At 35.1% G+C, this 15,036-nt stretch overlaps 1 protein-coding gene across 1 annotated transcript in view; it reads right to left on the bottom strand.

Moving 5' to 3' along the window:
* Positions 1–15,036, bottom strand: part of ABCB5 (ATP binding cassette subfamily B member 5) — a 115,699-nt gene that overhangs the window by 90,161 nt on the left and 10,502 nt on the right. The window contains exons 5-11 of the mRNA XM_069587638.1: positions 9,497–9,688; positions 9,240–9,411; positions 5,765–5,889; positions 4,817–4,994; positions 3,370–3,483; positions 2,949–3,059; positions 712–837 (exon numbers count right to left, since the gene is read on the bottom strand). Of these exons, the coding sequence (XP_069443739.1) occupies positions 712–837; positions 2,949–3,059; positions 3,370–3,483; positions 4,817–4,994; positions 5,765–5,889; positions 9,240–9,411; positions 9,497–9,688 (1,018 nt within the window). The remainder of the gene's footprint in view (positions 1–711; positions 838–2,948; positions 3,060–3,369; positions 3,484–4,816; positions 4,995–5,764; positions 5,890–9,239; positions 9,412–9,496; positions 9,689–15,036) is intronic.

Below are 15,036 nucleotides of genomic sequence, written 5' to 3'. Positions count from 1 at the left end.
AATCCCAGGGACGGGGGAGCCTGATGGGCTGCTGTTTGTGGGGTCACACAGAGTTGCAGAAGACTGAAGCAACTTTAGCAGCAGCAGCAGTATACTCCACATAGAGACTTAAGATGTTAAATTTATGTTTCAGAAGAATATATTTTCTTTTAAAAGTCACAGTTGAAAAACTGAATAGAAGCAGTGCAAATTATGCTTCTGTGACTGTCATAGTCTTGTTTTCTATGCTATTTACAGGTTAAAAAATTAAGTGCAACATATGGATGATGCAAAAAAATGAGAGTGCTTATTTGCTACAGATGTTATTCTATTGGGAAGTTTTGAGAGAGTGAAATTCTTGTTAAGTTCTTGGTGTTAAAAATTACTATTTTTCTCTACAGCATTTATTATCTTCTAACATTATATAATTTACTGATTTTATTTATGGTCTGTCTCCGCTTATTAGAATGCAATCTTGATGAGGGCAGAGAGGCTTTTTTTTGCTTTGTTCAGCAGTGTATTCCCAGCACATAGAACAATGTCTGGCTCTTGGTAGGTGCTCAATAAATACTTGCTGAATGAATTAATATCCAAGAGAGAAAACAATATGGCTTCTCTCCCAGCCCCACTGTTAAAAGTTAAAAGTTGACATAGCTGTAAGTTCTCTGTAACAGGTGGGCATTTCCATATCTCGTTGTGAGGACTGTACATGATCTTACTAGGTGCACTTACAAAGCCATCATCAGGATCATATAACCTCTGCAGAAGCTGGACTGCTGTACTCTTCCCACTGCCGTTGGGGCCGACCAAGGCTACTGTCTCTCCAGACTTAATTTTGAGATTCAGACCTTTCAGAATCTATTGAAATGTATGGGAGGAAAATTCATAAAAGTAGGATAAGTAAGAATATGATTTTCCTATCTTCAGAAATTTAATGTATAATTACAAACAGAAAAATTTTGGCACTTAACAACAAACTTAGATCTTGCTATGTTTTTTTTCATATATGTGTATTACCTACACAATTTTAGAAAGTAACAGTAAAGAACTAATCATCTCTCTATACAAAAAGATCTAAGTTGAGTACTCAGACTATTAATGAGCCACAGAAAACTTTTCAACTTTTAAGTCAAAATATTTCATGTGAATTTCGTGACTACCAAATTAAAGAAAGTTATATCTTCTAACTTGCAACAACAGGAATGAAACCTTGCCAGATATCTCTGTGAGCAGTTTAAGGAAGTTCTTTCTTAGAATATATTTAACACTGTTGCAAAATATATTCTAAAGTAAAACAACTGGCAGACTTCTTAGGGATTCACTGGAATAGGATTTCACCACTAGAAAGCCTCCTTTTCTAGTGGTAGATCTCATAGGAACATTTTAACTTAGGGGGAGTAAGTGCTTTTATACTTTTCTCAATACCTGGGGGTTACTACCAGCATTTAGTGTCCTGGAACCTGCATTATGAGAGAAACTCCAAAAAACTGCCCTCCCAAAATGACAACAGTAATCCTGTTGAGAAACTCACCTATCTTTGCTTACATTTCTCCCAAACATGGGAATATTCTCTTGAATTCTTTCACTTTGATCTCCACATTTGTAAAGAAAGAGACTCTTTAAAGAGACCAAAGGTAAAACCTTCAAAGGGCCAAGCAGAGAAAAATTCGCTAAAAGAGATGAGAAATAAGGGAACCCAGTGGGAGTACCTCCTCTCCCATTTGCAATTTTACTCTAGAATTCACTTCTGTTCTTTCTTTCGAAGAATCTATATTTTGTTTATTTACAGCGGGTAGATCTTTTTTCCGGGGGGAATTATTCATTTTTAAATTTAACAAAAAAGGCTATGTTTCAAAGGTTCATTTAAGAAATAGTTGTTTAAAACCCAGAAAAACAACAACAACAACAACAACAACCCAGAGAGCTCTTTACCAAGCAACGTACTGGCAAAACTGTTGCTTAAGTCTCCAGGAAGCCAACCCAAATGTAGTTGCAAAATGGAATTAAAATGCTCTATTTATATTAAGAAAAATGATGGAAGACAACACTGTTCCAATAATGGTAATTGAGTAACAAATTTTTTTTTAAAATAGCAATCTTTGAAAACAATAATTTCAATCAAATACATAGAAAAAAATAAGGTAGTAGGAGTAGGTAAATATTTTTTTCGATGCAAATTATGCAGGAGATATTTGGACACTTTAAAAGACAGTAAAGATTGATGGCATTAGTAATTTTACCTATTTCACTTAAAATCATCCTTTTTCTATAAAACAGGTATTTTAGTAGGAATTATTCCTTGCAATCTTTAACAGTAACTACTTTTTAAGATACATACACTAATAAGATGAAAGGATGAAAACAATAGAACAGACAGGTGTATTTTTACTAGAAATTGTCCAAGACTGAATGGTAAACGGAGAAGGATGCACTTTTGCTGAGTGGTGTGTGTGTGTGAGTGTGTGCTTGTGTAAAAGTAAGAGACAGAAGCTGAGGCACAAAAGCTGGTGCAGTAAAGGCTTTAGGGAAGGGAAAAGGGAAAGACACAGCATATACACAATTCCCCCAGATTAGAAACTTCAAAAAGTTCACCAAGTTGTCTATGCTGAGTGGGAAAATATCCAGGGACCACCAATAGGTGGCACCATCAATTCAAGACATTTTTGCTGTGCTCCCAAATTCAGAGTGAAGGAATTCCAGGGAGGTGAAAATACTTTAGTCAGTTGAATACAGAGAAGAGGCTGCAAAATGCAAGTAGTTTTTCCAGCGTTATTTGTGCATTTGTGATCTATCCTTCCTTCTTTCCTTCTCCTCTTTATGTGTCTCTATCTCCATCTCTCCCCTCAAATCTCTAAACAAAGCAGCCAAATCTTGGTCAGACTAATCCGAAACAATATCCTAAGAAGTGATCGAGCCAGTGGAAAGTAATATTAGAAAATTGTACATTTCCGTAATTAAATTTTACTTACCTTGATAGATGGTCTTGATGGATAACTGAAAGAAACGTTTTTAAATTCCACAGTTCCTTCTATGCATTCCAATTTATAGCCTGTTGTTGAAAAGTTATCTATAGTGGGTTTCTTGGAAAAACAAAGAGGGCATTATAAATCTTAGAGAAACTAAACTGACACTCTCTATATTCTAAAAGTAGTTTAAAGATGTGTTTTCTTTTGCAATATTTTCCTTTCTGCTTTAGAAGGGCATTGAGTTGGATATGAAGGCTTTGATAAAACACAATCTCCTTATAGAAGAGTTAAAACAATTCCTCTTTCCATAGCCAATTGGTCAACATGGATTTTGTCCCTTTTCATACTGAAATGAGTGTGCCTGTTCTTTGGTTTTCTTCTTGCAGTAATGATAGTTATCTTTCAAATCAATTGGGAGTCTTACCTTATCAATAATGCGGAAAATATTAAAGGCGGCTCCTCTGGCTATAGTGAACGTTTCAAAGTTAGGGGCTGCTGCTCCAATACAGTAACTACTATGGATTACACTAAAAAAAACCTACAGAAACAAAAAAATAATATTTATCCTTCACAGTTATATAAGAGGGACCAGAGAATGAAGTATATACTTGGTTGAGATTCAGAGGGATTTTAGAGAAATTAGATAGGAAAGATTGGAAGATGATGTCAAACAGAAAGGAAATATTAGTTAATCCAAGTGCAGTTGGCCTTTTCTTAATGTTGAACAATTTCTAATTGTCCTGTAATCATCTTGTTATTACCTGTGGGGAAGCTGAGCAGAAAAATCTGCTTACTGAGGACTGCTAGCCATACATGAACCTGGATAGGTGAGGAGGTGAGCTGTACTCTCTTGCATGCTGGTTAACTTCTTAACTTTAAAGGGAAGGATGTTATACATTTCATTGTCTTAGAGATGCTGTAATATTCTTCCCCAACTTTCTGATTACTTGTATTAGTGGACAGTTGTCCATTTTCAGACAGACACATCTCTGCCAAAAGACAAATAAGCAAAGAATCTCACAAGCTAAGTGCTAGTTTCCCTGTCTTATAGATGAGGAAGCTAAAGCTTAGCAAGTTAGTTATAAGCCTAGAGTCACATATAAATTGAAGAGGAAAAAGGTGCTAAAAATTTCTCAAACTCAAGTTTTGTTTACCAGAAATTAATGAATAGCTTAAAGTCTTAAAAGTCTAAACTTTAAAAGATGACTTTAGTTGACAAAAAAGAAATCTACATAGAATGGGAAGGCCAAATGAGAACTAAAGTATATCGGCCAGATCCATTTAGTTCATCAAGACAAATGACTCTTAACCTTGAACTGATATGTTTATTATTGAAACTTAGGAGTGTAAGTGAAAAAATTATAATTTAATGTATAACCATTAAGAGTTTAAAAAACTCTAAGTTGTGATGTTGAACATAGCTGTATATAGTTTGTTTTAAACATTACTATGAGCTGAAAGGACAGAGAAAGAGTAGGAGAGTCCAATCTAGAGACTATTTCCAGAAGAAGACATTTAGCAAGGTGAATGCAGAGCACCCTCTTATCTCAGCAAGATGGAAAGAAAACAGTCTTACAAGAGACTGGTCTTTTTGAATCCTGGATTAAGATGACTCTAACTCCCAGTGAAGAATTCAATTATGATTCTTTCAAAAGCATCATGCTTTAGAAGACACTAAATTATACTGGATGAGTAAATCCTGACAACATACAACTATAAAGGTGCATACAAATCATTTGAAGGAAACAAATACTTGTTTATTAAAACACTCATCTTTAAATATTACTATGATTCAAAGAGAAATTTTTAATAAACGCTAGGTAAGAAAAGATTATCTAAGCCAGTCTCCTTTGTTCTCAAATAAGACTTACAGCAAGAACAGTTCCGATGGTATAATCAGGTTCTCCACTAAGAATCAAGGAGGTTCCATACCAAAAAGCAAGTCCATAGGTTCCATTCATAAAGAAGTATACAGCTCCAAGAGAGAGTTTTGAAGCAATAGCTTTTTTTATGCCAACATCCTTTGCATCTTTTAGATTCTGCAAATACCTTTAAAAGACACAACAAAATATAATAGTCTTGAGTGATAGTCGCTCAGTCGTGTCTGACTCTTTGCAACCCCACGGACTATAGCCCATCAGGCTCTTCCGTCTATGGAATTTTCCAGCCAAGAATGCTGGAGTGGATTGCCATTTCCTTCTCCAACCTTGATAAAGTGAAACAAGTTGATGAAAAACAAAGATTCTAGCCATGAAGTGAGTCCATAATTTTCCTCTTCACTTTAGAGGAATAACTTTGGGATGAGGATTATTTCTGGGAAGAGATTTGCTATCTGAACTTTGACAATTTCTTCAAATTCCATTTCCATTTAATTTTCTTCAGGTAAAAGTTAAAGTCATTATTTTTGTTATGAATAAGATGAAGTGCAGGCTCGTACTTAGCAGAATAATTTTCATTGATCTTTGCACTGACCTCCCTATTCTGATGTCTGTGTATATATGTGAAAAGATGCCTGGAATGATAGTCACTAAATATTAATTATGTTTTTCTGAAGAGGGTGAAACAAGGTGAGTTATTTTTCTTCTGTGCATTTCTCCAATGGCTTGAATTTTTATAATATGGCTGCAACACTTTTACACAAATAATAAAGTTACTGATCTTATTTAACAAAACAAAAAAACAACCACCAAAAAAAAAGTTGCAGCTGTGATGTCAGACAGAGATGTGTTCCCATCACAGCTGGACCACTGACTCCTGGTGGAAATAGCATCAAGGGTAAATAAAAGCAAGTGCATATTATCATGATTAAAGAAACAGACCTTTGAATTTCTTTCTCCTGGGCCCCAAAGGCTATGACTGTTCGGATTGATGACAAGACTTCTTCTGCTACAGCACCAGCTTTGGAATAGGCATTTAATTCCTTACTGGATAATGAAATAACTATCTATAATAAACAAAGACCACAGTTAACCTGAGAATAACTTAGGGTAGACAAATACCATATGATATCACTTACATGTGGAATCCAAAAGACAGCTACAAACGAACTTATCTACAAAACAGAAATAGAGTTACAGGTGTGAAAGATACATTTCTGGCTACCCTGGATAAGGGTAAGGGGACAAATTAGCAGATTGAGTTTGACACATACAAACATATATATATAATAGATAAGTAATAAGGAACTACTGTAGAGCACAGGGAACTCTACTCAGCACTCTGTAATGGCCTATATAGGAAGAGACACTAAAAAAGAATGGATATATGTATATGTATAACAGATTCACTTTGTTGTACATCTTCAACTAACACAATATTGTAAATTATACCCCAATAAAAAATAAAAGTGTGACCGATTATCAGAAAAAAAAAAGAATAACCTGAGATACTAACAATGTGCAGAGAATTTAATTCAGGTAGAATCTAGAATGACAAAATTTTGCTATTGAAAAGATACTTTATAACATTCTAACCCAGTCAGTTTGCAAATATGGAAATCAATGATGACAGATACTGACTTTTTAGAATCTCACAGCAGTGAATAAGCTTAGCTTAACATAACCTAGAGTCTAAATCTGTTTTACCTTCTAATGGAGCTTCACTGTTTTTTCCTCTATATTTTTGAAAGCTTAGAAAATGAGTATCTATCTCAATTCAGTTTGGAAAAATTTGATTTGGAGAAGAATATTAGGGACATGATTCTTGTTAAGTGTATTTTGGAAATTAGTGTGCCTGATTTGACTTGATTTGATTTCTTACTATGTAAAAAAGAAAAAAGAAAAAGACTTCCCAAGGGTGACTTAGAGAGTTGTAGCAAGAAGAGGAATGAGAGAGAGAGAGACTATTTCTTGGTGATATTAGTCAAGTTTACTTGATTTCTCAAAGTTTTTAATCAGCATGTGCCTTTTTCCCTATTATATATCTCACTTACTATTCCTTTAATAAGTGAAGGATTTAATTTAGTAATTAGCGTAACAGTTCAATGAAAGGAAGCAGGGAAATGGTCCTTAGGGTTATGAGTCTGTAACTGTGGCTTGCTCACATAACAAATCAATCCACTTTCAAAATACACTCCACATAGTTGGAAAGTGGAGAGTGAAAAAGTTGGCTTAAAGCTCAACATTCAGAAAACGAAGATCATGGCATCTGGTCCCATCATTTCATGGGAAATAGATGGGGAAACAGTGGAAACAGGGTCAGACTTTGTTTTTTGGGGCTCCAAAATCACTACAGATGGTGACTACAGCCATGAAATTAAAAGACGCTTACTCCTTGGAAGAAAAGTTATGACCAACCTAGAGAGCATATTCAAAAGCAGAGACATTACTTTGCCAGGAAAGGTCCGTCTATGTAAAGGCTATGTTTTTTCCAGTGGTCATGTATAGATGTGGGAGTTGGACTGTGAAGAAGGCTGAGCGCTGAAGAATTGATGCTTTTGAACTGTGGTGTTGGAGAAGACTCTTGAGAGTCCCTTGGACTGCAAGGAGATCCAACCAGTCCATTCTGAAAGAGATCAACCCTGGGATTTCTTTGGAAGGAATGATGCTAAAGCTGAAACTCCAGTACTTTGGGCACCTCATGCGAAGAGTTGACTCATTGGAAAAGACTCTGATGCTGGGAGGGATTGGGGGCAGGAGGAGAAGGGGACGACAGAGGATGAGATGGCTGGATGGCATCACTGACTCGATGGACGTGAGTCTGGGTGAACTCCATGAGTTGGTGATGGACAGGGAGGCCTGGTGTGCTGCAATTCATGGCGTCGCAAAGAGTCGAACACGACTAAGCGACTGAATTGAACTGAACTGAATTGGAACTAATTTTATGTAAGACATGTTCAGATGTTTGCTAAAGCAGAAGGTATTATAAACTGACTAATCCTCATTATTTACCAAATTCACTTAATAAAGATAGCTATTTCTATAATGTATCCCTGAAGGGGAAGCTGCACATAGCAAAATACCTCATAGTGGGTTGGCCAAAAAATTCATTTGGGCTTTTCTGTAACATCTTATCGATGTATTCAATAAATACTTGTCAAATTAAATTGAATTGAAAGATGCTAGAAACCATCCAGCCTGGCTTCTTCAGTCATTTAGATAATTTTGACTTTGCTTCCTATTGCAACCAGTTAATAACAAGAGCAGACTTTAGTTTTCCCCACTGCTATTCTTTTTAAACTCATTGTCCACTTGACTTCCTGGGAAGTTAAAACTCTGATTTTAGTAACATGGGTAATTTTCCTACTGAGGGGTCCTCATTTCAGGTAAGCTGGGGATGAAGATTTTTACAAGGGTTACAAGGTCAACACTAGAATTCACTAAATAAAGATCTGTTGTCTAAACACCCGAATCTATTGTGAAGGGAGTTTTAATCATAGAATATTTTTTATTGCTGAAAGTTATTATCTGGTTGAATTTGTATATAGCTAAAAAATAAACTCAGTGAATTTTATGGTTTTTACTTCCATAAAGAACAATTAGCTTTGAAAAATTTCAAACTCAAAAAACCCAAAAACAAAACAAAACTTCATCTTTCAAGAGTACACTGTGCCTCCAATCTAGGAAATGGATATACACATTGGTAGTATTGCCAAAGACTTAACATGGAGAGATATATTAAGGATATATTGGTGCAGGGATATATATATTTTGCCCTTGACAAAGGGCACTGATTTCAAAACCAGGCTTTAAATAGATTAATATCTTGTAAAAAGATTAATATTCACACCATAACAGTGATAAACTATAACTTGTGTAAATACATAATTTGTTTTAAAAAATTGAAACATTGACATAATATATAAACATATACATTAGCAGACATTTTAAATGGTTATTCAGAACCTTATAAAATATAAATTTGGAATGGTTGACATAAAATAGTCACATAACAGCTTAAATGTTTACTGTTTTAGGATTTCTCCATTCTGTTCTAGTGAAATTAATTGAAACACATTTATCTGGGAATTGAAAATACACAAGATTTTTCCAGCATTCAATGTATAGTGGCATAAAACTTTATCCATGCTAGTATTTGAAACTGCTTTAGATTCTAAATGAAAGGAATATTTTTAGATGTTAGTAAGATATTAAAACCAGACTTCATTGTAGTCAAATTACTTGAAGATAGAAAGGTGGTTAATGATGAACAAAATCAAAAGTATTTGTGGCATATGATATTCTTTCTTATCTGGGGACACATAAATAAATAGAACTGCCTTCTTTTTATACAATCTCAGTAAAATATCTTCACATTCTTGCTTTCAGTTAACACTGCATTAGCCATCTTACCTACCCTAGAAAATATGGCTGCTGAAGCAATTATAAGAGGGGATGTGGACAGAGTCACCAGTGTGAGTTTCCAGCCCTTCACCAAGCCAATTGCCAGGCCAACAGAAAAAGTAGACATGTTTTGAAACAACAGAGCAATTTTGTCTCCAATACCATCATTGATTTTGTTGATGTCACTGAAACAAGAAAACACGTGAAATTAAGTCATTTATACATCATGTATAAGAACAAAGTTGATACACTGCACATCCATTCTCTTACTCAGTCATGCGAGTATTGAGTTCACCGATGTCACAGCTGTCAAACCAGCTGATGTCCTGAGCCAAAACTGAATGAAAAAACTGTTTTCGAATTCTCTTGGTCTGCCGTGCTGCAGTCATGACCCAAAACGAAATCTGTATGTAGCCGAAAATCAAGGCAGTAACTCCTATTCCAACATAATACAAGGTGAGCCTGGAAAAAAGATTATTGGAAATTTTAGTGAGACTGACGTACACCTTTTTTTCCTTTGTTACCAAAAAATGAGATTTGTCATATTTGACTAAGAGAGTTTGTGCTAAAGCACATAATTAAAAATAAACCACCATCAGAAAGACTGAGTATGCTGATAGAGGAATCTAGGTTACCCTTGTATGACATTCAGAATATATCTCTTATATTATTAGCATAGATTAGTATTTCTAAATATGTTTGTTAGTTATAGCTTCTTTCCATATTTTTAATACTTTCATTTGAAAGTGCTACATTGATGTAATTATTTTAGTTGTATGTGGAAAAGGCAGAGTAAAGAAATGATAGTAGTCAAAAGCATTTTATAAAATGCTTTAAATATATATTTTAAATGCTTTATATATATATATATATATATATATATATATATATATACCATTAAATCCAAAATTATCCAACTTAAATAATTTACCCTGAGGAAATATGTACAAAGATTAATTTGATGAATGTTTATTGCAGCATTAATACATAAAATTGTAAGCATTCTAAATATCTAACAATGGGAGACCAGATAAGAAATTTATTCATTTCATGCCAAAATCTATGGGACACAGCAAGTTCAGTACTAAGGAGAAGTTCACAGCAGGCCTATAAATAAGAAAAATCTCAAATAAATAATCTAACTTAACACCTCATGGAACTAGAAAAAGAAAAAGAAATGAAGCTTGAAGACAGTGGTGAGCAGAAATAAATGAAATAGAGACAAAAAACAACAGAAAATATCAATGAAACTAAAAGCTGATTCTTTGAAAAGATAAAATTGACAGACCTTTAGCTGAGCTTACTAAGAAAAAAGAAAAGGCTTAGATAAAATCAGAAACAAAGGAGGAGAAATTACAAGAGATACCAAAGAAATACAAAGGATTATAAGAGAATATAATGAACAGTTATTTGCCAACAAGTTGGACAACCTCGAAGAAATAGATTGGTTCTTAGAATCAGCTTTCAAATAAACAAATGGGATGACATCAAACCAAAAAGTTTTTCACAACAAAGGAAATTATCAACAAAATAGAAAGACAATTTACTGAATGGGAGAAGATATTTACAAGTAATATATCTAATATTATATGTATATCAGGAGATGCAGGTTCAATCCCTGAGTTGGGAAGATCTCTGGAGAAGGAGACAGCAACCCATTCCAGTATTCTTGCCTGGGAAATCCCAAGGACAGACGAGCCTGTCAGACTACAGTCCATGGAGTCCCAAAAGAGTTGGACAGGACTTAGCGACTAACAAAATGGTAAGTCAGGAGAGTTAGTGAAAATAAAAAGAGTGATTAAGAAAATTTCCTTTGAGGAAATGATATAATGGCTGAGATCCAAGATATATAAAAATTAATGAAAATCAACAAGGAAAAAACAGACAATTCAAATAAAAAATGGGCTGAGGATCGGGAGAGACATTTTTCCAAAGAAAGCCTACAGATGACCAAGAGACACATGAAAATGTGTTTAATATCACTTATCATCAGGGAAATGCAAATCAAAACCACAATGAGATATCACTTCACATCTGTTAAAATGGCTATTATCACAAAGACAGGAAATAACAAGTGTTGGCGAGGATGTGGCGTAAAGGGAATCCTTGTGCACTGTTGCTGGGAACTTAAATTGGTGAAGGCACTATGGAAAACAGTATGGAGATTCCTCAAAAAATTAAGAATGGAACTATCATATGATCCAGATATTCCACTCTGGGTGTTTGTCTGAAGAATATAAAACCAATAATTTGAAAAGACATATGCTTCTCTACATTCATCACAGTATTATTTACAATAGCCAAGAAATGAAAACAACCTAAGCGCCACTGACGAATCAATGGCTATATATATATATATATATATATATATATATATATATATGTATGTATCAGGAGATGCAGGTTCAATCCCTGGGTCGGGAAGATCCCTGAAGAAGGAAATGGCAACCCACTCCAATATTCTTGTCTGGGAAATCCCAAGGACAGAGGAGCCTGGCAGACTACAGTCCATGGAGTTCCAAAAGAGTTGGACAGGACTTAGCAACTAACAAAAAGGTGAGTCAGGAGAGTTAGTGGAGATAAAAAGAATGATTAAGAAAATTTCCTTCGAGGAAATATATAATGGCTGGGATTCAAAAGAAGAAATGGAACTAGCCATAAAAAAGCAAGAAAAGCATTGCAGGAACAGAGAAGAGCAAGTAATACATTCAGAGGCAGGAAAGAGCTTACTATATTTCCAGAACAAAAGAAGCCCAAAGTGGTATGAAATTGTGAGGCTGGAGAATTTGGCGTGTCATAGGGCTCTTAGCTATGGTGCACTGCACAAGTTTTATTCCAAGAGATAAGAAGACCATTTAAACATACAATGTCCTTATCTATTCCACTTTTAAAGATTACTCTGGATCCTCTCTGAGAATGGATGAAGGCAACAACAAAAGAAGAAGAAAAAAAGACAGTTTAGATAGGAGGCAATTGCAGTGGTCACAGTAAGAAAGATGGAGGCTTGGACGTAGATGGTGGAAGCTGATTGCGTTATATTTTGGAAAAACAACAACAAACAAGAATTGCCAGTGTACTGGCAGGAAAACAGGAAGCAGGAAGGGAAGAAAGCAAGCATAACTGCTTAGATTTTGTCTTGAGCAACTGAGTGAATGGGGTGCCATTTACATATGTGGGCAGCTGACAGAGGAACAGATTTGCAGAAGATATTAAGTGTTCTAATTTAGACATAAGTCTGACATGCCCATTAAACATCAAAGTGGATACCAAATAACAAGTTGAAAATGAGAAGCTGAAGTGCTGGAGAGGGGTATTGGCTGGAGATGAAAATTTGAGTCAACAGCTCTAGATGGCAATTAAAGTACTGGCTGAGATCACCCACAGAGACAGAGAATAAAGTGTAGATATCAATAAAAAAAGAGAATAAGGCCAAGGACTGAGCTCAAGTACTCTCCAAACATAGTAGAGTTTAAGAAGAAGACAAAGAACCAGTAAAGAAAGCTTGAGAAATGGCCAGTGAGGTAATTGGAAAGCCAAGATAGTAAAGTACCAAAAAAGCACAAAGAAATGCACACTTGAGTCTCATTATTCCCAGATTCTCTGTTGGCAAATGTGCCTGTTCAATAAAATTTACTTGTAACCCCAAAATCAGTTATTGCTGTTTTCATTGTTATTTATGGACATGTGCAGAGTGGCAAAAATTTTGAGTCACCCGACATAGATAGATGTTCCCAGCTGAGGCTGAACAAGGCAACATTCTGCTTCTCTGTTTTAGCTCTCGTTGTTTTTGTTGTTGTTGTTGTTCAGTCACTAAGTTGTGTCTGACTCTTTGTGACTCCATGCACTGCTGCACACCAGGCTTCCCTGTCCTTCAATGTCATTTTTGTGATTTAGGTAGTGGCAAATTGTCCTTATTTTTGTGTGTTTTTTTTGTTGTTGTTGTTGATGATTTCACTGTTTAAAATAACTCTCCAGAAGCAAGTTGAAGTCCTGTCTAGTGTTCCTAAGTGCAGGAAGCTGTGAAGTCCCCTATGGAGCATGAAAATACATGTGAAAGCCAAGTGTCATTCAGACATGAGTTACAGTGCTGTTGACTATGAGTTCAATATTAATTGATTAATGAAAATGTTGTGACTGGAGGTTCACAGAAACCTAGAAGTGATGGTTCAGTATTGGTATTTCGGTGTTCATGATGACTTTAATAGAAGATAATTATTACAATAATGAGAAATGACTTTTCTAATAGAAGGGACTGCCCAAAGACACCACAGGATGCTATAGGTTTAATAGAAATCTTATCGAACTTTTTGTGGGGAATGTTGTGGGGAAAATGTTTGCAATATCATAAGAGGAAAAAGGGTTAAGAAAACCTAATGCAAAGAAGAAATGGAAGACGTGTGCACTGAAAACTATAAAACATTGTTGGGAGAAATTAAAGATCTGAATAAATGGCTTGGAGGACTCAGTGTTGATAAGATGATGAGCTCCCCAGATTGACCTATAGATTCAATTAACCCCTGTCAAAAATCTCAGCAAGCTATTTTGCAGATTTTGAAAGATAATCCCAAAATAGATGTAGAAATGTATGTAGAGATGAGATGTCTAAAGAGAAGAACAAAGCTGGAGGATCTTCATTACCTGATTTTAAAAATTTTATTTATTTAAACTCTAAATCTACAGTATTCAAGGCAGTGTGATACCAACATGTGCTGTACTTAGTCGTTTGGTCCTGTCCAACTCTTCGTGACCCCATGGACTGCAGCCTGCCAGGCTCCTCTGTCCATGGAATTCTCCAGGCAAGAATACTGGAGTGGGTTGCCATGCCTTCCTCCAGGGGATCTCTCCAACCCAGGGATCAAACCCAGGTCTTCTGCACTGCAGGGGATTCTTTACTGTCCGAGCCACAAGGGAAGCCCGACAGTAGTATAAGGATAACCATATCAATAAATGCAACAAAAATGAGAGAACAGAAGCCCTTACATTTGTGGGCATTTGATTTTTAGCAGAAGTGCCAAGGCAATTCAACAGGGAAAAAAAGTTTTTTTAAGAAATAGTTTTGGGACAAATGAATAGCCACATGCAAAAAAGAAGTTAGACCCTTACCTCACAACAGTCACAAAAATAAACTCCAAATGGATCAAAAACCTAAGGATGAGCTTAAATGTTGAAATTTCTAGAAGAAAATATAGAAGAGAATTTTCATGATCCTATGCAAAGAATTCCTAAATCCAAAAGGGAAATTCATAAACAAAAAACTTGATAAACTGTACCTAATCATAATTTAAAACTTTTCAGCCTCAAAAGGAATCTTTAAGAAAAATGAGAAAATGAGCCACACACTAGGAGAAAATATATGCCAGTCATATATCTGACAAAGAACTCATATCTAGAATTTATGAAGAACTCTTACAATTCAATATTTAAGACAAACACAACAACATAGGCAAAATATTTGAATATGTATTTTACCAAAGAAATACATGAATGCTTAAAAAGTAAATGAAAAAAAATACTCGTTATTAGTCACCAGGGAGATGCAAATTAAAGTCACAATACCACACCACTTCATACCTACAAAATAGCTATAATGAAAAAGACAATAACAAGTGTTGGTGAAGATGCAGAGAAACTGAAACACACATTGTTGGTAGGAAAGTAAAATGGTGTATCCACTTTGGAAAACAGTTTAGCAATTTCTTAAAAAGTTAAATGTGAAATTACCATATGACCCAGCAATTCCACTCCTAAGAGAAATAAAAACATATGTCCACACAGAACCTTACATATTAATGTTCATAGAAACATTATTT

Source organism: Ovis canadensis, chromosome 4 (genome assembly GCF_042477335.2).
Source record: "Ovis canadensis isolate MfBH-ARS-UI-01 breed Bighorn chromosome 4, ARS-UI_OviCan_v2, whole genome shotgun sequence".
Classification (NCBI taxonomy): Eukaryota; Metazoa; Chordata; class Mammalia; order Artiodactyla; family Bovidae; genus Ovis; species Ovis canadensis.
Note: the sequence above shows the minus strand (reverse complement) of the source record. Positions and strands in the feature narration are given on the sequence as shown.